Consider the following 16113-nt stretch of genomic DNA (forward strand, 5'->3'; position numbering starts at 1 on the left):
CAGAGGATGGCCCACTGGATTGTGGATGCCATCACCCTGGCTTATCAGGCACAGGGTGTGCCCTGCCCATTCAGGCTGCGAGCTCACTCAACTAGAAGTGTTGCATCCTCCTGGGCGTTGGCTCGTGGCGCCTCGCTGACAGATATTTGTAGGGCTGCGGGCTGGGCGACCCCCAACACGTTCGCTAGATTCTATAGCCTCCGTGTGGAGCCGGTATTCTCCTGTGTTCTCACCTCAAATGGGTAGTGGCGCCGAGAGGCTCGGTTAGTGTCGGCTTGCTAAAACTGCTCCAGAGTGTCCTACAGTAGACCCTGTTGAGATCCTCCGTCACCATTATAATTATTTTATCCACACCGGACAGAGACTTGAGACGGTGCCGCTGCATGTCGTGCAAAACCTCTCACGGCAGCGTTATCAGCTTGAGATCGTTTTTTTTGAGATCAGCCTTTTTAGAGACCGCCGATCAATCATCCCAACGTGATTATCAACATACACATACCGATAGTGATCGGTAGCCGATCAGTCGAAGCACCCCTAATAAAAGGCTCATATTTCATATTAAAGACATTGACTCTGTTTTTGATTTTACATACCTCCTGATAAAAATTAAGAAATTACTGTCAAAGATTTTGCATATTAACAAGTAACCCTGCAGTTTGTAAAACAATAGTTCTCCGTCAAATAAAATTATTATTGTTCTTATCATAAATTTTTTATCTGATTATTATATTTATTTATGGTTAATTTGTTTTAAAAAGCACATTTTAAATTGCAAATCGTAATTTTAACCAGAAAAATTGCAATTAGGTTTGGTGCGATATGCTGAAAAATATCAAGGGACAGCAAAATGGCCAAAATCATTTGACATGCATACATACGGCATTTTGTAAAACAAGTGCTAGCAGAATGCGAGATCACATCCAAGGACACTAAGTCATTTTTTGCTTATTCATGAAATAAACAAAATCTGGAAAATTGAAACACTGTACATCTGTATTGATTATCATTTCCACAGTTACTGGCAAATAATATATAGGTGGTCCAATTTATTAAATTAAATATCATATAAACATACAAAAAAAAAAAAAAACTTTTGAAGTGCAGGTGTATTTCTGATTTATTTGACAGCTAATGGAAGTGACAGTAAGAAACTGAGGGTGGAGGACAGCATGGACAGCCCACCATCCAGAGTCATTCATATCCGGAAACTCCCCAATGAGGTTTCCGAGACTGAGGTCATCGCCCTGGGTTTGCCCTTTGGAAAGGTCACTAATATCCTGATGCTTAAAGGCAAAAATCAGGTATGTGATGGGGATGGTGGTGAGGAACGTTAAACCTGTTGTGATAGCAAAGAGATAGAGCTTCTGAAGTTCAATTTAGTGTTTAAAATGTCTTGTTAAAGGGTCATGAAACCCCAGACTACTTTTTCTGAGATTTTAGCAGAGGTGTTTGTGTTGCACATTATAGAAGACAGTGTTAGCATCCAATAATTTTAACTGTTTGAGAAAACTGGTTAATTTTAAGCTTTTTTGCGCTATTTTCATCTTCTGGGTTTAAAATCTACATCGTGTTGACGTTACAATTTGTGACGTGGCAATGGACTATAGTACGTCGATGACACATCGGTGTCTTTTAAATTATTCATGAGACTGCGTGTTCTTATCCTATGAGAAGACGCTTCGCTTAATTATTCACAACAGCAAGTGTTGATTTGCTATGACAGATGCTTCAGACTGTGAGACTGCGTTCATCAACTGAGAGAAATGTTCATGGATCGAAGGATGTTTTTGCTTTGTAATAAGAGTTCAGCACAAACTCGATTCACTTAGTGAGTGTAACCGTTTTACAGCTTTGTGACACAAGCCGTCAAAATGCTTATATAAACGCAGCAGAATAAGCCTAAAAAGTTATCAGAGGTGCAACAGCGTGTTCATATATATGTTTTCGATGCAGAGTGCAAATGGCTGTGCATTTATTTGTGTTTTTAACTCGATGGGAGTGAAATGAAACTGTCTGAACCCGAAGCTGTGTGTGTTGTCTTTCTCCCCTCTTCCCCCTCCGCTCCGCTGCGCACCACGCACACTTTTTTAGCATTTTTTAAAACTGTAGTGAGAACTAACCAATGCTGAAACGGGGTTTCATGACCCTTTAAAGCTGTTTTTCAAATTGGGTGAACAAAGTTTTTGCTCATTCATTTGGAAAAAGAGCTTCTTTCTTCATTTTGAACACTTTCCCTCAATTAGGCATTTTTGGAGCTAGGAACAGAGGAAGCAGCTGTTACCATGGTGAACTATTACACAGCTGTTACACCTCAAGTGCGTAATGTCCCAGTGTTCATTCAGTACTCCAACCACAAAGAGCTCAAGACTGACAGTGCGCTCAACCAGGTTAGAAAATGCACTCCTCCTTGTTTTAATTTTTCAGAACTAAAATGATATCAGCAACAGAAGTGTGTAATTAGCATAGTTCTAGTCCTAATCGGTTCCCTTGCTTTCCTTCCAAAGCGAGCTCAGGCTGTGCTACAGGCGGTGTCCGCGGTCCAGGAGGGTGGCTCTCCAAGCTCAGCGGCCGGCGAGAGTGTGTTAACGCCTGCTCCCAGCCCAGTACTGCGAATAATCATCGACAACATGTTCTACCCAGTCACCCTGGACGTCCTCCAACAGGTCACTGGCCACAGCAGGCATCCATCTGGAATAAACTGCAGTTTAAAAAAAAACAGCCGAATGTATTTTTACACTCTCATGTAGAGACCTGCACGTCCCGCTCCCGCAACATTCATGTTTTGTCCCGCTCCCGCCTGCAGAAACCCGCATAAAAGTAATCTATATAGTTTTTTCAGTACATCGAAGACATTTACATTAAATGGTTCTGTAACATCTCCTAAGCTCCACAACATCCCAGCATAAACATTCTCAAACCACTGTTATTTTTAACAGAAAAGCAAGCATGGGCTGCTGCGTGCATGGTTTGGCATGGCAGAATGCGAGCAGCGCGCTTCCTTTATTATCACTAAAAGCTGACATCTCAGTTAATCGCAATCTCATAAAGCTCTGTTATAACACAATAAATATATGCACAATGAATCTTTCACAGTGTCTACACTTCGTATGTTAAAATGAGAGGATTCGTGAGCACGCAATTTTTAGCACTGCGGTGAGTAGATTCTAACTTAATCACCTATGATTGGCCATTGTGTTCCAGAAATCAACAGCTGAGTCTGTGATTGGCTACATTGCGCAACCCTTTAAACACGTGTTATAAATAGAAACTATGCCTAGCTTGCGCATGTCAATTATTTTAATGTTAATATTAGTTCTTGCTTTTGTGCAACAGATTAATTACAATTTATATGTTTTAGACACTTTATGTTTAGATATTCTATTTTGTGGGAGTCCCGCAAATCATTTTATTCTCCCGCATCCCGCACACACACGAGTCTCTTCCCGCCCGCACTCGCCCATCAAGAGTTGTCCTGCGCCGCACCCTGTTGCGTTGGGTCCCGCGGTACTCCCGCGGGAGTGCAGGTCTCTACTCTCATGCCTCTGAATTAACAGGACTTTGCACTGATCTCTCTTAGATCTTCTCCAAGTTTGGGACCGTCATGAAGATAATCACATTTACCAAAAATAATCAGTTCCAGGCTCTTCTGCAGTTCAGTGACCCAGTAAATGCCCAGCAGGCCAAACTGGTGAGTGAACGAAGAGGAGGATTGAAACCACTGCAAAATCTATAAATGTGTAATGATGTGCCAAAGCACTGTTATGAGATTTTTAATGTGATGGTTATGGCCACAGGCAAATTATGATCCGGTCATATGTTGGTTTAGTACCTTTCTTTCATTTATGTGATGAAATGACTGCAGTTGTCATTACTTGTAGAGGAGCGTTTTTATTACTTTGAGCCAGGACCCTACATTACGCACTGGCTGTAATTATTCTTATCCTTATTCACCCATGTCATAGAATAACAAATGTCTTGCTCTCATCCTCCGTCTCTTTTTTTCGCCTCCTTTCATTAAAGTCCTTGGATGGCCAGAACATATACAACTCCTGCTGCACTTTGCGCATCGACTTCTCCAAGCTGGTCAACCTGAATGTAAAATACAACAATGACAAAAGCCGGGATTACACCCGGCCAGAGCTGCCTGCAGGAGACGGTCAACCGCCCATGGACCCGTCTGTGGCTGCCACTCTCAGCAAAGATTCCACCTCCCTGCTCGGTATGTTAAAAAACGCTCTCGCGTGTGCCTCAAACACAATCGTTGCTCAATCACACCTTTAAGACCCATCTTCCCTGTCATTCTCTGACATGCATCATCATCTCCTGTCTGCATAGCTTCAGTTTCAGAGCAGGGTAGAGGTGTGAATGCTTCCCCTCTATTGTGATTCATGAGAGTTTTCTAGTTCTTAGTGGAAAATGGGTCAATGGTGCCTGAAATGCAATCCCGTCTAATTGATGTGCCATTCAAACACGTTGCTTTACGTTTTTGCCGCTTCCACGGCCCCCAGTCTGTGTTTGATCCCGTAAGACTTTGACTGTACACGTTCTCCTTAGGTACTCCCTCTGGAATGGTAACTTCCTACTCTAGTGGTGGAGGGTTTCCATCTTCTCTAGGTACCTATGCTTCCATTTACTTTCCTTTTTCCTTTTGATTTTCTAATCCTACTTGAATGCGCTCTTCCTTCTGAAGGACAGGGACTTTTCCAGTGCTGTCAGAATTGGCAGGGCTTTCATGTTGAAACCACCCCAACCATTTGTCCTGACTTGACATGCAGGATTCATAAACAGTGTCATTATTTGTCAAAGCATAAATCTGAAGCTGCAACAATAAGCCCTTCCATTCTGCATTATGGGCCTGACGTAATAGATTGACACGCACACTAATTAGAGACCCGTATTTCAGACAGACTGGCAATCCAAACTGCCAAACACGAGTTCCCTTTAGCTAAAGCAGAGCGGCCTATTGAGCGGCTAACTACAGTGAGCAGAGAGGGCCCAAAAAGCAATTTTGTTCGGATATTGCTCTAGAGTGCCAGTCTGTGTGAAATCGGTTCAGATAGCGATCTGCCTAGCGGCAGATATTGACTCTGGGATGTGGGTTTGCCCGAGGTGTGTGGTGTTGGCTGCGTAACTGGATGTGCTTGGTGTGGTGGGTGCAGACAGGTAGAATGCATGGCCACAGGGCAGATCCGACTGAGATGCTGAGCAGTAGGCTCTTCTGGGTTGTGTGAGCTGACACGGTCCTTCCTCTCTTCTCCTCTCTCTGTAGGGGCCATCAGCCCTCTGAGTGCAGCAGCAGCAGCGGCGGCAGCAGCAGGGAGGGTGGCGTTGTCTGGACATACGGGACCTGGCGGAGTGCTCCTGGTCAGCAACCTCAACGAAGAGGTCAGTACACACCCACAACACACACACACACACAAACACACACACACAAACACATCCCTGCTCTCTCTCTTCATTCTTTTCATTATGCCAATCAGGTCACTGTATGTCTCAGGTTCTATATGTTCAGTCCTCATCGGTTAAAGATAATTTTTGAGTTGGAGGGGCCTTCACGACATTTAGCAGCAGAGCAGTGTTAACATACCAGGGCTCGCAAAATTTCTAAATCCCTGGTAGCCCTTCGGGCAGGTACTCCTCAGATTTTGGTAGCTCAAAAATTGAAGTAGCCCAAATAAAAACAATATCTTTTTTTTTTTTAAATATAGAAAATCAGATAGGAGTTTAAATGTCAATCAAAAATATTTTCAATACACAAATATCAACAAATATGAAGGAAGGAATTTTATTTCACTATTTACAGTGTATCTGCAGAATTTGTAAAAATAAATTTAAGGCAATTTATGACCCATTTTAAGAGCTGCACAAGTAAAATGAACACAGTATGAGTGGGGTTGGACAATGTCTATGGTAACATACAGTATTGAGCTATAAAATTACATGATTTAGAGTTCAGATACAGGTTTTCACAAAAACAAAATCTCATACAACAGCATTTCAGCCTTTAGACCATTTTTATGAAAAGTCAAGCATATAAATTGTCAATTTAAAACGTATGAATATTACTGTATTAATTGTTTAGATTTTTAGAAGGCACATTAACTTCTTTTTATGTGTTTGCTTCGTCAAAACATGAGTTGATATTTGCATTGATCTGACCATAAACAGCAAGGAATGCTTATTGGAAATACAAATTAATTCTCTGCCATGAGGTGGCGCTTTAGGAGCGCTGAAATATTGCGGTTTCCCCGGTAATGGCTGTACACAAAGCAGCTCGTGCTCATAAACGCTGCTTTATCAGGAATTATAGGTAAGATGAAATTAAAATGCCAACGACACGTTTCTGAGGACAGTCAGTTCCCTTCAGATACATTCAAATAAAGACATCCGAGCCACGTTTGACTTGAAACGTGCAGCGCTCATATTTATTCAATGACATCATTGCCTTTTGAAGTTTAATCCAGCCGTATAGCGACTCTTGTCTTTCCGTCTCCAACTGTAAGACCTCTTGAAATTATAATTAAGACATTTCTTATACCATTTAACATATTTAAAACTTTTTATGGCCTTAAATTTGATCCAACTCACTTTAGGAGTTTTTAAGGACCCGCGGGAGATCTGTATTTAAGATAGCCCGTCGGGCAGAGTGGTGATACATTTTGGTAGCCCGACTGGAAAACACAATAGCCCCGGGACGTCGGGCTAGCGATTTTGCGAGCCCTGCATACATGAAAGGTTGTTGTGTTGTGAGAGTACAACATAAAGAAGGATTCTTGGTGATGTCATAAGCCTTTTCATAATTGTTACATATTTTTCATTAAATACTAGAGCTGTATAAAAACACAAAATATTAAAATTAATCTTTATCAGCAATTGCAAGAACTAATATAATGTTTAAAACCACAAGAGCATTTTAATGCATTATTGTTTTTAGTAAACATTTTTAAACCTCACCAGCTGCCCCACATATGTGCTTTCATTGTTTAAATTTATACGTCATTTCAAAGTCTGCAATTGCATTATATTTGCTTTTTTAAGCTGTAATGGCCCAAAATATTACATAATATACAAGTGTGAAAATGAAAGCGTTAGTTCACCAAGAAATGGAAATTCTGTCATCGTTTACTCACCCTAATGTCAGTCCAAAAACAGAAAACCAAAAAAGACTTGTTCATTTTCAGCACACAAATGAAGACATTTTTAATGTTCTCTCTTCATTTTTGTCCATCCATTGAAAGTCCACACAGCCAAAACATTCACTTGTCAAAAAGCGGTTTAATGCAAGTCTTCTGAAGGTGCAAGATCGCGTTTAAGCTGGAAAATGCTACACAAAGTTTGTCCAGATTTTTGACCCAATTTATAGCCTGTACGCTCCAACACTAGTTGTGGAAAGTCAGAACCAATGTACTGATTTTAGGCAGTCAGATTTCACAGAAACCACATAGTATATGATGGACAGACACTGTCTGTTTTTGCTTTAGAACGTCTTGAATGCTTGGCTGTGTATGATCCTCATTCATTTAATGTATGGTGCCCAATTTTTTCCTATAACCACTGACAAAGTCGGCTGGTGTGTGATGTCTAGGTTTTTTTTTGTTTGTTCAGATTACAATATTCTTGTAGTGAACTCCAGCCGTATATGATTAACAGTTTTCATTTAGGCCTTTTTTTCAATCTTTAGTCAGCATACCTACACATACAGACTCAACCTTGCTTGCTTCATGTGCCAGAACAAACCTCATTGGTTCTCACTTATCAAGCAAGCATGGTTGAGCTTCCGTGTTTACCATATTTGATGAGCTCTGTGTGCGGTGATCAATGTTTATATGTGATTAAAAGCCTAAATTGAATCTGAAATAAAAACAACATGAGGCTGAGTTAATGATGACAGAATTTTTTGGGTGAACCCAGAGTGTGTTTGTCACGGTACACTTTATGAACAAAAACAAAAAAAAATACCCAGCCCTACTAAATACATCATCAGGGCTTCCTTCATTCCAAACACTGTAATCACATTCCCATGTTAACTTTGCTCTTTTGCTGGATGTTTTGAAGTTGATTTCAAAGTCATTTCAGTCACTTTTCTAATGTGCCTTAGATTGAGAAACTTGTCTTGACATGACTTCAAGGTTGACCTGTGTCTCATTTCCATCCTCAGTGTATTTCATATATTATGTTCAATGTTATTTCAGTATATTTGCAGTTAGTAGTGAATTGATAGTGACTAGTAATGAATTAGAACCTGTAGCTCTTTGTTTTCTATTGTGACATTTATACTTGCAGAAATATACTGAAAGCATTCTCAGTAAGGTTTTCGTCAAAATGGAGGGTCTTTCTGCAGTCTCTCCTCTGTGCAAATTTTGATCACTGTCTCTCCTCTCTCTTTATCTCTCCCCCTCTCCCCTCTCTCTGGCTCTCTCTCTCTCTCCCTCACACCTTTTCACGAGCACTCTGTCTGGAAGTAATATCTAACTGTCTTTTCTCTAAGCTGTATCTCTCTCTTCCTCTCCTGATGCTCCACTGCCTCTCTCTAAGCTATTCAAAGTTGGTATGAAACATGGTAGCCCCACCCACCTCTCATTTCTCTCACACTCTTTCTCACTTTGATTTTGTCTTTTTGAAGTGTCCCAGTAATTTCCCCATCATGGTTTTTGTTTTTCCAAACACTTGTGAGTTCGTGGAGTTTTTGACATGGCGTGCTCTCTATTGATGCCATAACTCTGCAAGGTGGTTTTCATGCCTACTCGCTGCATGGCCCCGCCCCTTTACTGCCATAGGCTGATGTTTTGTTTGTTTTTTTACCTTAACGCTTTCTCATACCAAAGCCTTCCATGCGCTCTGCATGCTTTGTCCTTCTCACAGCGTTTCTGTGCTGCACTTAGTCTGAGTAAATGTGCCCTGCCCACGCTCGGTCTCGGGTGACTACGTTTGGCACTGTTAAACATAGTCGGGGGAAGCAAAAGAAAAAGAGAACCCTGCCATTTTCTGACCAAACTCCTGCATTTCCTATGTACTGACCTGTATATTATTTTTGTCCCCCCTTCCAACTTTTTTTCTTTTTTTTTCTTTTATCCCACGCTGTTTCCAACCCCTCCTCTTCCCTCTCCTCTCCTCTTCTCTCCTCTCCTTACTCCTCTGTGATTGGTTGGCGCTTTCTCTCCTGCAATCCTGTCTCCCCGCCCTCCACCCATTCATGCTTTGTGCCTGAACCAAAACAAATGTTCCTCCTCGGACCGACTTGCCCCAATTAACTGCCTTGACCCATGCTCCATGACCACCTCACCATTCTACGGGAAACCACCCTCCGTTATGGATGATCTGTTCATCTCCGCTCTACCTCGACTCTTCTCTCTTCCTGTCTTACGCTGCTTGCTCTTCTCTCCTTCTAAAGATGGTTACGCCCCAAAGTCTGTTTACCCTCTTCGGTATGTTATTGTTAGCAATCTACCTCTTTTTTTTGTTTATCTATTGTTAATTTCATTTCAGTTGTTTTATTTTCTCTTTCATTTATCATTGTAAGGGTTAGTTATTAATCTGGCACTAGTGTAACAACAGTTTCTTAGTTTTCCAATTTAATTTGTTTAGTTCTACTATGCCAAATTTTAAATGAAATAGCCTAGTTTTTTGTTTGTTTTTCCTTGGATTTCGAAGCCTCTGTCTCTATCTTGCTCTATCTGTCTCTCTTCATGTACAGCTTATGTTAATGCATGGTTGATTATTTTGCATGTAGGCTTTTGATTTTAACTTTGCCATATCACATGAGCTTGTTTTTGGAGGGCGTATCAAATAAGCTGTGTCTGTTAGAAACACTGTTTTGGACTCTTTGGTGTAGATAATTTGGAAGATTTGTACCATCATCTTCACCTTTCATGTCAGAACCGGAGCTTCTGAAGCACTAACTTGTCCTTCCTGGTTCACTCCTCTCCTCCTCCTCCTTCCCTCCCTCTTCCATCTGCCTCTTGCTTAACCGAAGGTGTCTACGGTGACGTGCAGCGCGTGAAGATCCTTTACAATAAGAAGGACAGTGCTCTAATCCAGATGTCTGATGGCAACCAAGCTCAGTTAGGTAAGATGACACGCTGTCCTTTTTGTGATTAACATGTACCATATTTATATCTCATTAAGAGGAGAAAGAGCTCTCCGTGTCTTTATTATCTAGCCATGAGCCATCTGAACGGGCAGAAGATGTATGGCAAGATCATTCGTGTGACCCTCTCCAAGCACCAGACAGTACAGCTGCCCAGGGAGGGTTTAGATGATCAGGGCCTGACCAAGGACTTCACCAGTTCTCCTCTGCATCGCTTCAAGAAGCCTGGGTCCAAGAACTTCCAGAACATCTTCCCCCCTTCAGCTACTCTCCATCTCTCTAACATACCGTGAGTATGCAGGAGAACATCAGTCCTAATGAATGCTAGTAGTGATTTTTCTGTAGGTTTTGCCATTTTATTAATACTTGTGTCTTGTTGTGGAATCATACATCTTGGACCAACTGCTGACCATCTTTTTAAAGTAATTTTTTCCCTCGCAGTGTCTTTCAGTTCAAGTCTGAGATTAAAATGTGGCTACCAAGGAAAATTTGTTTTCCTTTTTTATTGGTTCATGCATCATGATAACATTTTTCCATTTACTCTGAGGAAATGCTAATAACTGCTTGTTTCCCCTCCAGTGAGAATGTGACAGAGGAGGATTTACGACTGCTCTTCTCAAATTCCGGCGGTACAGTGAAAGCGTTCAAGTTTTTCCAGTAAGAACCCACTGCATTCCATTTCTTAGTTATTTTTGTCTACGTTCACGATCCTCGGTTTGACTGTCACTTATTTTTTTTAAATTATTATTTCTAGAGATCGCAAAATGGCTCTGCTGCAGATGTCCACGGCGGAGGAGGCGATTCAGGCACTCATTGACCTTCACAACTACGACATGGGCCGTGGCCACCGCCTGAGAGTGTCCTTCTCAAAGTCCACCATCTGAGGATCCCCTGGTGCTATGCCACATTTCCTCTCTCTCCCCCAGGAGCCTCAAGTCATTCCTTAACACCATATCAAGAACTTCAATGAGAATGGCCCTTAAAGGAACACTCGCTCTGTATCTGCTCCTACTATTGTTTGTGTATGGCCAGCTGTTAAGTCTGTTTTAGGATGGATTGACAAAAATGTGCCTTACATAGCAAAATAGCATCATCCCTTTGCTCCCGTTGTTACACATTATAGAGGTTTAGGCGCATTATGTGTGATGATACAGAAAACGTAACCTTGCTGTTGTTTTGATGGGTTTCATTCTCGCCCAACGTGGCCTCACCTTGTCATTTTTCAAAACCAATTCAATTCAAGCTTTGAAAGCTAGTCGGCTTGCTTTGATTCAAAGGCAAAAGCTCAGTACAAAAAAACACAAGTAACTGACTTTGATGGAACGTACTCCAAGTTGTAAATTATCTTGTGCATTTGTTTTATTCTGGGCTGTAGTGTTTTTTTTTTCTTCTTTGATCAGGCACCCAAGGTACTTTTTGTGATTGAAACCTGTGCTAAACAAAACACTGACAGTGGGGAGCACAGTGTGTGACGTATAGAACCTGCTTTGATATTTCTCATTGACTTTTGCTTCAGTGAATTGTTGCCCATTTTTTTTTTAGATGAAAATCAGAGCATGTGCTGATGGATCTCGGCAGTTGCATGTGTCAGATTGACCATGTTTGATGTTGTGATGTCACATTAATGTAGGGACTGTTGGGACCAAAGTAAATGTGCCTTTAGTCTTACTTTATTCTGCATTGTGCAAAATGTTTTATTCAACCTCTGGAATATTTTTATCAATGGGGGGGGGTCAGACTTTCCAACTGACATCACTCATATAAATGACCCTTAATTGTCGTTGATTGTGGTTGTGCGAGAATCGCCCACTGATTCTACTGAAAAATTACTTTTTTGTGGTCTAGGCCTGGGAAACAAAGGGGAGGAGGTGTTCTGTAAATTTTCTACATGAATTGAGTTTTTACATATTTCAGAATGTAAAGTTCAGTATAGAAGTGGCACAATTAAAGGTTCTTTTTTCTACCAAGCTCATGCTTGACGGTCCCTGTGTGGTGTAGTGCTTTTATCTTGTAGCATGCTGAATAAACTCTTCTCGCTCTGCATTCACCTCTGCCTCTCTGCTGTCTCTTCCTCTTCCTGTACTGTCCTCTGTATCTCACTTAGCTCTTTTTCTATGATGTACTCTTTCCAGGGTGGAGAAATGCTCACTTGACTTGGTATAAAAATACACCCTGGAAGTAAAACATGAAAACAATGTAATCTTTGACTTTATTTGCAGTGATCATCTGGAACTTTCCCATCCTATTGTCATGTTTCTTCTCTTTTTTCTCATGCTTATCCCCAGATCTCTGTCTACATATCCATCCAACCTAGACATCAATGTGCATGCTATTTTCATGTCCCCATAATCTTTTTTTCCAAAAGTAGGGTGTTTGGGCAACAGATTGGTACCTGTGTTTAGTTGCCAAGATGCAAGGTACAAAAATTGCAGCTTGCACCATTTTTGTGAACTGGCATAAACAACAGTGCAGTGCTAGAATCCTTCTGGGAGAGTATTTTTTTTTTTTTGGTAAGCATGCTATCTTTTTTTATAGAAAGAAAGCTTTGACAGAGTACAATGCATTTGCTATAGTAAAACATGAAGGAGATTCAAAGTTTTGGGGTTGTGTTGCCTTTAGGGTTGGGTGCTTGGCATAAAAAAAACCCTGAATATTTTGGATTTTGCAACCTAGAACAGTGTGATAAGGCTGTTTCCACCTAATTTCATAGCACATGAAACCAAACACAGGAAAGTAACTGAAAATATGGCTCTATAGGTGAAGACAAAGCTGGTATTTTTGCTGCAACTATGACAAAGCTGCCTGTTTTCACGTTCTGTTAACAGAAGCAGCAATATTGATATATTAAATTAATCATGATACATTATGTGATTCAAGAAGTTTTAAGAACTGCATTTTCATCAGTAAAACAAATATTGTGGGGAAAAAATGATTTCTTGATTTAGATTTTTTTTCTTTCATTAGATTTCAGATTAGAGTTTAATTAATATATTACTTGTATTAATAAGCTACGTACTGATATGGCCCCTAATATGCATACCATATTATGCCATTTTCTTTTGTTTACTAGTTTAAAAGCCTTCTAAATTAAAAAGCAAAGATTTTTTTTTAAATATTAAAATATGGGCTGAAGACTACATGTTTTCATTTCAACATTTATGCAATAATAAATAGTTCCTTGTTAAAGTGCAAGGGTGCTAATATTGTTGGCCTCCACTGTAGTTTCTTCTGCTCCAAACCATATTGGAACATTTGCTAATTTAAATTTCTGAACAAAAATGTGCTGTTTTGAATGTGTTAATTGAACTTAACCAGCCTGCTCTAAAGCTCAGGCTTTTTCCTAAAGCTCTGGGATCTTGTTATTGTGTTGCGAATATTCTGGATGTCAAAGCTCCCTTGAGCAATCCAAGCCCACTCTGTTCAATTGTGTTGTTGCAAGGCCATCTGTAACTCGCCACATAGCCTTTAATACAGTTCATGCCTGGAGAAAAAAACAAAAACTGCTGTTTCTCTCTGCTTTGAGAAAAGACTGCCAGAGAACAAACTGTAGGCCCAATACAAGTCAGTTCAGAGATCAACAGGGCACAAAAAAACTACTAGCATTGTTTGACTTGACAATTGATATGTTTTCCTTCAACAACTGATATAATTGTAGCACAGTTATGGATGGTTATCATGAGACTTCATGCAGTGCTAAATAGGAGCCTTCAGTTGTACTGTGACAGATCACATTTCCACATGCCCAGTCTGGTTCAGAACAGTTTCTCCACTGTAAGTACAGAAATAGTGTCAGTGCCCTTCCTTAGTCTTTGTAGGTCAAAATTATTTCCCAAGGAGAATGAAATATTTAGGAGAGACAAGTATGATCATTCCACTGTCTTTACTTTGGGAAATTGGCATTGGTATTAGAGGTTGCACTGGGTTTGAATTATTAAACAGCTCTCTGATACTCAGCAGATTTAATTAGCATAGCGTAATTATGACCCAAATGTCAACAGACTCCATGGTTCGCCATATATTAAATATATCTCCATATATTACTCTATTTTTCCTTTAATCACTTCCTGTTATGTGTCAGTTTGACAGTTTTGCTCTTTCTCCAAGGTTTGTATTTCCTAACGTGAATTGGAAAACAGCATTGGGTAATTACTAGCTGTGAAGTTGAGGATGTAGAATAACCTTGAGCAAAACCTACAGCTCCTGCTCTTAAAGGGATAGTTCACTCAAAATGGAAAATCTGTCATTAACCCCCATGTTGTTCCAAGCCTGTTTGACTTTCTTTTGTCAATGGAACACAATACTTTATTTTTCTTTGTTAAGAAGATCCTGGCCATTATTTTCAATATAGTGAAACTGTATGTGGATTGGGGATAACACCCAGCTAGGAACATTCTCAGAACTTTGGCTAATGTTCTTTCAGCAATGTTAAAGGGGTCCTATTATGCTTTTTCACTTTTTCAACTTTAGTTAGTCTGTAATGTTGCTGTGTGAGCATAAAAAAAGATTTGCGAAGTTACAAAGCTCAAAGTCCACTTCAAAACGAGATATTTTATTTAACAGAAATCACTTTTCAAAAACAATAATGAACGACTCGTTTGGACTACAATGCATATTTTCCGGGATTTGTGATATCACAAATATCGACAAATGGAACGAGACCTGGTTGAGCTGCGGTAGAGAAGGCAACGAGTGTTATCACTATGTCTGAGACATGCTAGCTTTCCCAAGGCAGACGAACTTAGAGTGGTTACAATCATCCGGGTTTAAATCGCGCTCAAATTGATTTGATTTTGACGCAGTATTTACACTGAAGCTCTATGGTAAGGGGCATGACATTTCCCGACCAGGCGCCGAGTGGTGCCAATCACAACACACACTGGCCCAGCTAACCAATCACAGCACATTTCGTATTTCAGAAGGCGGGCCTTCATTTGACAGGAACTATTCGAGCCGTTCATGCCAGACTGAGGAGAGAGGTGTTGTAATAATGTAAAATATGTGAAAAATAATGTGTTTTTCGAACAACCTAGTATGAGAGCCTGTTCTAGTACACCCCCAAAACAATCAAATCAAGACTTTGTAAAAGAGCATAATAGGACCCCTTTAATAGAATGGAATAGAATGTAAACTTCAGCACAAAAATGTTATTTACATGTAATGTAAATTACAATGTATATATACATTGTTCATGGAACATTTCTTTTTCCTGATAAAATGGAATGTTCCATTGTTAAAAATGCACATTTTTTTTCGTTGTTCAGAGAATATTCACAAATAGGCCTACCATTTTCATACTATAATGAACTTAGAATTTTTGTTAGCTGCAAGCTGCAAAATAACAACAACAACAAAAAAGTAGAAGTAGGCCTATACAGTAATATGCTATAGTACAAGTTGTCTAAACTCTAGCTTTTTATAAGAAACACAATTGAAGTTTGAATCTCACTATGCTGATTTTCTATTTTTTTCTATGTAAACATGCGCTATAGACTTGATGGACTTCTTGTCAATTACGCGCCTCTAGTCTACTGTAGTTACTAGCGCATGATAGCGTTCAAAAAACGCAGTGTTCAAGTTGAAGTTGAACGTTTAAAAATAAGTTTTAGATCTTGCATTTTTTTCCCATCCAATGCCCTGTGTCTTGCATTTTCAAATGCAAAAGTCATTATTTACTGAAAATGTAGACATTGGCGTGTTCTGATTCTTCAATGAATCGCTTTGTGTGGTTCAACAAAGCAGTCTGGATGATTCGTTTATGAATCCGGTGATCCGGTTCTTGAGTTCAACTCTGACTGATTGATTTTGATTTCGGTCACAGCAGCAGTAGCAGGGTGAGTTAATCAGTACCTTAGCATCCTTTTTGAAGCTCAGCTTTCGTCTCAGCTTATTGCAATTGCATGGAAAACAAGTCAAAGGTTCGGAATGGCATACCCAGTCAACAATTTGATCTCACAATGATGTCACCATGAGCTCACACGATTCTCATGGTGTGGTCACAATGTGAGGTCACTGCACACTCACTGTGC

The 16113-nt window shown here is 40.1% G+C and overlaps 1 protein-coding gene across 2 annotated transcripts in view; it reads left to right on the plus strand.

Annotated features, from left to right (window-relative positions):
• ptbp2b (polypyrimidine tract binding protein 2b) overlaps positions 1 to 12054 on the plus strand; it is a 17795-nt gene extending 5741 nt beyond the window's left edge. Inside the window, exons 4-15 of one of the 2 annotated variants that reach the window (XM_016502292.1) lie at positions 1129 to 1301; positions 2244 to 2387; positions 2505 to 2663; positions 3578 to 3688; positions 4021 to 4219; positions 4555 to 4614; positions 5270 to 5385; positions 9392 to 9425; positions 9974 to 10066; positions 10160 to 10376; positions 10667 to 10744; positions 10842 to 12054. In XM_016502292.1, coding sequence (XP_016357778.1) covers positions 1129 to 1301; positions 2244 to 2387; positions 2505 to 2663; positions 3578 to 3688; positions 4021 to 4219; positions 4555 to 4614; positions 5270 to 5385; positions 9392 to 9425; positions 9974 to 10066; positions 10160 to 10376; positions 10667 to 10744; positions 10842 to 10971 — 1514 coding nt within the window. In that variant the 3' untranslated portion in view covers positions 10972 to 12054. The remainder of the gene's footprint in view (positions 1 to 1128; positions 1302 to 2243; positions 2388 to 2504; positions 2664 to 3577; positions 3689 to 4020; positions 4220 to 4554; positions 4615 to 5269; positions 5386 to 9391; positions 9426 to 9973; positions 10067 to 10159; positions 10377 to 10666; positions 10745 to 10841) is intronic. The other variant, XM_016502293.1, reaches the window with a different exon arrangement.
• The last annotated feature ends 4059 nt before the right edge of the window (positions 12055 to 16113 follow it).

The sequence above is a fragment of the Sinocyclocheilus anshuiensis genome, unplaced genomic scaffold (assembly GCF_001515605.1).
Source record: "Sinocyclocheilus anshuiensis isolate Anshui unplaced genomic scaffold, SAMN03320099.WGS_v1.1 scaffold718, whole genome shotgun sequence".
Taxonomy (NCBI): Eukaryota; Metazoa; Chordata; class Actinopteri; order Cypriniformes; family Cyprinidae; genus Sinocyclocheilus; species Sinocyclocheilus anshuiensis.